General features: G+C 31.1%; 1 protein-coding gene across 1 annotated transcript; it reads left to right on the plus strand.

Annotated features, from left to right (window-relative positions):
• Positions 1–3,569: 3,569 nt before the first annotated feature.
• Positions 3,570–6,164, plus strand: LOC21399860 (protein COBRA; the record flags this gene model as incomplete). The annotated part of the gene is made up of 3 exons (XM_024168418.1): positions 3,570–3,671; positions 5,059–5,515; positions 5,954–6,164. Coding segments are annotated over 3 exons (612 nt in total), but the record flags the coding sequence as incomplete, so codon positions are not given.
• Positions 6,165–7,753: the final 1,589 nt, after the last annotated feature.

The raw sequence follows: 7,753 nt of genomic DNA on the forward strand, positions 1-7,753 counted from the left end.
TAAAAATATTATGAATATTGACCTTAAAGATATAAATAAAACTCACTAAAAATATATGTGATAAAATATGTCTATTTTAGTTATGGTACATCTTCACAACAACTTTATATATAGTTTACTAAATGCTTAGATTTCTACTTTTGATATTAACATCATTTTTGAAAAGAAATTACTAAACACTTACATGCTTATGGTTACAATAACTTTTTAACTAACAGAACAACAACAATAAAAATTTTCAACAACACATTAATGTCAAATGGCCCTATATTTTTTATAAGTACTAAAAATCGGGTCTAAGTTTGGGATTGTGGCTAGTGCTAGGATTGTTCTGGACCGGGTGAAGTCAGGTCGGGGCAAAGGTTGCAGTTAGGGTCAGGGCCAATGCCCCATGATCAAGGTATAGAAGACGTGTGTAATAGATTGTGAGAAAGTTTGATGAAATGAAGATTTGAACTTGGTGTGATATATCATATTTTTCTAGTGATATTAGTTAACTTCTAAGTCATAATGTTGGCTTTCATGTCCCTAATTGCATTTCTAGACTTATTTTATTTTGATTTATTTACGTCCCCATTTCTGCAACTATTAACACTACAATAAGCTCTACATTAGACGACGCTTAATTAATGACATTTTAGGAAAAAAATATTGTCTAATGTACTAAAAAAAACATGGAGTGAAACTGTTCGTTACATTTAATGATAGTTTTTTAAAAATAGTTGTTATATGTTACATATTAGACAACGGTTCTTTAAAAACTGTCGTTAGATATCAAAACTTTTTGAAAAAAACAAAATGCACTTTTTCCCGCTCATTATTTTCTTTTTAAATTTCGAAACTTTCTCTTTTCCTTTTATAATTTCGAGCATTATCTTTTATTTTTCACTCACTCTCGCTTCCAAACTCTAATTTTTTTCTCTCAAATCCCCCTCTCTCCTCCTCACTTTTTCTCTTTCCCATTCTCTCTCTAATTCCTTCTCCTCTCAAACCTTAATATTTTTCTTCTAAACTCCTCTCTTTTTGTTACTCATTCCTCACTCTAACAATCCTCACATTTGTCGTCTCCATGACTAGATGAACGTGCTCATTACCACCACCGTCAGTTAGGTTTTAGGAATTAATTCATGACTCTAACAATCCTCTCTCTCTAAGTTCGTCGTCGTCATCATATGACCACTAGAATTCGAGAGCTTTAGGATTTTTAGAGTTTGTTAGGTTTGTTTTATTTTCTTTCGTATTTAACTTTTTTGTTTGGATTCATATATCTAATTCAGTTATATTTTAGATTTTTGTTATTTGTATATTGGAGATGAAATATAGGAATTAATTTATGGAATTTTTTGTAGAAAGTTATTTTTGTTATTTCTAGTGATATTAGTAAACTTTTGAGTCATAATGTTGGCTTTCATGTCCCTAATTGCATTTCTAGACTTATTTTATTTTGATTTATTTACGTCCCCATTTCTGCAACTATTAACACTACAACAACAAGCTCTACATTAGACGACGCTTAATTAATGACATTTTAGGAAAAAAATGTTGTCTAATGTACTAAAAAAACATGGAGTGAAACTGTTCGATACATTTATAGCATGTTTACTTATCATGATTGAAGAATGAGAGTGGGGAATATGAGTCAATCTCATGTTTACTTGCTCTTTTTTATCCTGTAATGGGAGTGAGATTAGTAGGCCCCACTCAAATTTGGGATTGAGGAATGAGATTAGCACTCCCATGTCCCCCCATGGGATTGTGACTCTCATTCCTAATATTAATATTAATTTATTATTATACCCTTATTTTACTTATAAATACACAATTACAAATAAAATTCAAAAAATAATAAATGCAACATATATTTATTATTTTATTTGCCTAATATTATAATATTAGCATAATTATTGTTAACTTTAATATAATAAATATGTACTTTATTTTTTAATAAATTAATAATATATTTTATTTTTTAACACTATTTTTTATTTTTATTTAAATTTATTTTTATATTTTAAATAGTTGTACAATTTATATTTATTATTTTAGTATCCAATTATTACACTAAATATTTTAATTATGATTAATTTTAATATAATAAGTACACAATATATTTTTTAAATTGAAAATATCAAATTGATTTAAAGGGTATATTAGTACTTTACACTTTTTCATTCCAATTCTGGGTGTAAGTAAACGTATAAATGAGATTTAGAATGACTCCGATTCTGAATCTTATCACTAAGTAAACAGCTTATTCTGTCTCCGATTTCTCACTCTGAATCATTCTCACTCTGAATCCTGCCCACTCCGATTTATGCTCATTCCGATTACGCGTAAGTAAACATTAATGATAGTTTCTTAAAAAAGTTGTTATATGTTATATATTAGACAACGGTTCTTTAAAAACCATAGTTAGATATCAAAACTTTTTGAAAAAAAAGGTGGACTTTTTCCCGCTCATCATTTTCTTTTTAAATTTCGAAACTTTCTCTTTTTCTTTTATAATTTCGAGCACTATCTTTTATTTTTCACTCACTCTCGCTTCCAAACTCTAATTTTTTTCTCTCAAATCCCCCTCTCTCCTCCTCACTTTTTCTCTTTCCTATTCTCTCTCTAATTCCTTCTCCTCTCACACCTTAATATTTTTCTTCTAAACTCCTCTCTTTTTGTTACTCATTCCTCACTCTAACAATCTTCACATTTGTCGTCTCCATGACTAGATGAACGTGCTCATTACCACCACCGTCAATTAGGTTTTAGGAATTAATTCATGACTCTAACAATCCTCTCTCTCCAAGTTCGTCGTCGTCATTATATGACCACTAGAATTCGAGAGCTTTAGGATTTTTAGAGTTTGTTAGGTTTGTTTTATTTTCTTTTGTATTTAACTTTTTTGTTTGGATTCATATATCTAATTCGGTTATATTTAAGTATTTTGTGTCAATTAAATTTTTGTTATTTGTATATTGGAGATGAAATATAGGAATTAATTTATGGAATTTTTTGTAAAAAGTTATTTTTGTTCTTTGATGAAATATAATTAACACTTATAAAAATGGTCAGGTGTCCGCTTGAAGTATTCGTTTATTTTTTTATTAATTTTTTAAGAGACTTTTAACGACAATTTTTGCTAAAACAATCGTTAAATATGTATATTTAACGATGGTCTTTTCAAAAATTGTCGTTAAAATTAGTAGCACATTTAACGTCAGTTTATATTAAAACTATCGTTAAATGTGTTGTTGCTAAATTTTCACGCCCATATTAGACGATAGATAAAAACCGTTGTTAAAGTGCATATATATCTAACGAAACTCGATTAGACGACGGTTTTCATAACTGTCATCTAATCTTTTAACGATGGTTTTTAACCGTCGTTAAATCTTATATTTCTACTAGTGTAATATAACCCCAATCCCATGCCACTGATATCAGTATACAGATCCAGAAAAAAAAAGCCTGATATTGACTGGAATCTTAACTTCCACTAAAAAATTGTGCATACCATAAACCTGTTGTTTATCTTAAAAATTGAAATTATTTTGGCTTCAATTGTTGGTTTTCTTATTTTTCTTGTTATTTTTCCTGCAGATGCATACGATGTACGTGATCCAACAGGAAATATCACAATCAAATGGGATGTAATGAGCTGGACTCCAGATGGCTATGTGGTAAATATAAATGTTTACTAAGTAGGCGATGATCGATATCAATTCAGCCTAAGAACTTGAAAATTTAACATAAAGACCACTTTTCAATTTATAGTTAGCTTTCCTTCTCTCTTAATCCTTTCTTTTTAGGGATATTTACTTTTTTATACCTTATATTTTAGGTTTTTTAAAAAATTATGCCTTCACCATTTAGTCTCATTAAATGTATACCTTTAAATTAAATTTAATATACAAATATATACCTTTCCATAATCAATCCACAATTTTAACCATAAAAATAATTAAAATACACTTGAATAAAAAAATAGCAAAAGAAAAAAAAAACTAAAAAACTTCAAAATACAGTTTTGATCTCAAAATATGCAAAATGCCATTGAATTAAGTTTTTTTTTTTTTTTTGTGTTTTTCATTTTAGTTTTTGAAATATAAGGTTTTAGTTTTTTTTTTCTTTTTTTCTTAAAGATAGTTTGGTCATTTTAAAGATCAAAATCAATTATTTATCGAAATAAAGTATAGATTATCTAATTTAAAAGTATACGTTTGATTATATCAAAAGTCAAAGATATAGATTTTGAATAAACTTAAAACACAGGTAAAAAAATAAAAACATCCCTTCTTTTAATACAAATGAAATCATTGAGATTGGAACTATGGTAAATGCACACACACGCTCCCGCACCCAACCGCTCTCTTAACTTTAGTGGGTACTTCATAGTTACTCTTACTCATATTATGGAAATGATATTCGAATTTTGTATGTGATATAAGGCCTGAATGGCCTGACTTTTTAAGGGCCCGTTTAGTTCGCTGATTCGAGTTTTAAATTCGAGTTAAGATGTGATTTTATGTGAGAACTTTTTACTGTAGCAAAAAAGTTAGATGTTACTGTTTTTTAGAGCTTTTTACTGTAGTAAAACTCGAATGAGTGAAATGAACATGACCTAAAATTGCTTTTGACTTCTTAAATTTAAAAATTGTTTATGAAAATGTTTAGGTGATATGCCAAAAGAGTTTTACCTTTTAAGAATAATTTTCTATCAAAACCACTATGCGAAGATCATTTTGGCTTATTAAGTTATGAAATTCTGCTATGTAGTGTAATTATCTCTTACTTATTCTAACATTTTTATTGAGTATTAGTAAAATTTGAAAATTATTTTAACCTGGTAACCTCTTTTAAAATGCGGTTTCAAACGCACGTTTTTCCCTGTTCATTTTACCGATTCGCGTTTAGAATTCAAGTTTTGTTACAGTAAAAAACTCTTAGAAACAGTCACATCTAACTTTTTTACTACAGTAAAAATTACAGTAAAAAACTCTCATATGAAGTCACATCTCAACTCGAATCAGCAAACTAAACAGGCCCGTAATATGTTTTGATTGGCAGGCTGTTGTTACAATCTACAACTTCCAGCACAATCGCGAAATTAAGGCTCCGGGTTGGACGTTGGGATGGACATGGGCGGAGAAGGAAGTAATCTGGAGCATGCTGGGAGCACAGACGACAGAGCAAGGGGATTGTTCGAGATTCATAGAGAACATCCCGCATAGCTGCAAAAAGAAACCGATCGTCGTCGATTTGTTGCCGGGAACTCCTTTTAACCAACAGATTGAAAATTGCTGCAAAGGGGGAGTCCTCAACTCTTGGTTCCGCGATCCAGCCAACGCGGCGAGCTCGTTCCAAGTCAGTGTGGGTGTTGCAGGGAATAGTAATAGAACCGTCAAATTGCCGAAGAATTTCACTCTCAAAGCGCCAGGGCCTGGATACCCTTGTGGACCTGCAAGGATTGTAAGACCAACTAAATTTCTCACTCCAGATAAGAAGAGAGTCACCTATGCTTTCAGTAAGTACTAATCTTTTTTCCCCTAAAGAAATGCAAGGATAACAAATTAACTCGGGCCTCATTCGCATCGTAAATTCGAGTTTTCAATTCGAGTTGAGATGTGATATTTTCTGATAATTTTTAACTGTAGAAGAAAAAAAATTAAATGTGATATTTTCTGAGAGTTTTTAACTTTAAAAATCTAAAACTGAAAACTCGAATCGATAGAATGAACGAGACATTAATGATTTTTTAAAAGTGATCTAGAGATCATCTTTGACGGCTATTTGATTGGCGTGCATCAAATGGGCCAAAGGTTGGGCAAATATGTCATATATGTATACACACACTGTACAACTTGATTTGTATATCATCATTTATTCACAGGTTAAAACATGTTTGAAAATGTGTTTTTTTTTTTTTTTTTTTGCCTTCTAACATGTGCTTCTCTTTTTGCAGTGACATGGAATGTTACTTGCATACACGGGTATTTACGTATCCAAATCGTATGATCTTGATGAAGAAACCCCTCTTAATATATCATCCTTTTCAATTGCAAGAAACACTCCGTACCTTAAAACCAAAAACTTTTAAGGCGTGTTTGGTAGGTCGTAATAGAGAATTGTATTGCATTTGTACTGTATAAGTTGATACATTTTGCAAAGTAATACATTTCAACGTTTTGTATATTATCTAATACAATTGACTTTCAGTCTACTATGTTATAATATTTTATTTTATATGCATTCCCGTTTTTCATTTTCTTTCATTTTACTTATCTCGTTCTAGGTCAACGTACGAGTCAAGTCGGGGATGATATTGGATGAGGCTTCGGTTAGGATCACGGTCGGGGTTAGAACAAAGACAGAGAAAAGGCCAATTCTGGGACTGGACAAGGCACAATTAGGTCGGAATTGGTGTCTGGTCATGACTAGGCCTATTGTAAGGGTCGGGACCGATGTCAAGTCGTGATTAGTGTCAGGGTGAGGTTCCGTGTTAGAGTTGGGGCGATGCCTAGGGTTGGGATTGACTAGAGTCTATTGTCGAGGTTGCACCGAGACTAAGGTCGAGAGTGATCTGGGCTTGAAGTTGGAATTGAACCTTGCGCTGTCAAGTTTAGGATGAAAAAAGGGCACAAATATAGGGTTGTCGGGCCAAGACTGGTATCCGACAAGGACTATGACTTGGGTCGGGTTGGCCTAGAGTCAAGGTTAATTTGGGTTGTAACCGAGGTTAGCGTCCAGCCAAAGCTGGCATTGGGCCGGGCCGGCCAAATCCTAGGGTTGGAGTTAGGAAGAGACTGAGATGGAAAGCCTAAATAATTATATTAATCTTGTACAAATAAATAATATTGTATATTACAATTTTTTAATGACCAAACATTGTATTAGATTATTAAAATTTTAATATTTTACGGGACCAAACACCGTATTGACATTATGACACAATAGAATACAATATAAGAAACTAAAGGTAGCCCATTGTTTCCCATAACTGTTTCCAATAACCCAAGTACAAATTTAATAAAATTGACAAAGGGAACAAAAGCATAAAATTCAAATGGGCAAGGTTGAACAAATATAGAGTAAAACTTGATGTGTATAACATTTATTGACAGATTAAAGCATGCTTAAAAAAAAATTCATGGTTTGCGTGTGCTTGTCTTTTGGCAGTGACTTGGAATTCTACGTGCATGCACTCACATTTCAAAAACTAACGTACCCAAATCGTATAATCCAGATGAAGAAACTCCTCTTAACATCTCATCCTTTTCAATTGTGAAAAGATCCCATTCTTATTTAGCATAAAACTAGTTTTTGGCACTTGTGATGCACGTATTTAGTTATAATTGAAGTTCTTATCATGTAAAATGCAAACGACAATAAGCACGAAAAAAAATAAATAAAAATTCACTAAGTGGTAGTAAACTTGTCCTAAAACTATTTGCACACCTAACTCTACTACAAAATGTAAAGTTTGAATCCCACACACATTATTTTTTTTTTCTTGAAGAAGTATATATTAATAGTATTTTAAGTGATAACATTTTAAATTTAAGATAACAAATTAAAAACTTAAAAATGAGAGGAAAAAAAAGTTAAACACCTAGAACCTTAAGGTTTTGAATCACCATAAGATGAACATAAATTATGAAATAATAAAATAAAAAATAAAACTTAAAAATGAAAGGAAAAAATAAAGTACCTAAAAATCATTGTTTTGAAATACTACAAGCACTACAACAATTATGCCCTTTTG

This window comes from Morus notabilis, unplaced genomic scaffold, assembly GCF_000414095.1.
Source record: "Morus notabilis unplaced genomic scaffold, ASM41409v2 Scaffold193, whole genome shotgun sequence".
Taxonomy (NCBI): Eukaryota; Viridiplantae; Streptophyta; class Magnoliopsida; order Rosales; family Moraceae; genus Morus; species Morus notabilis.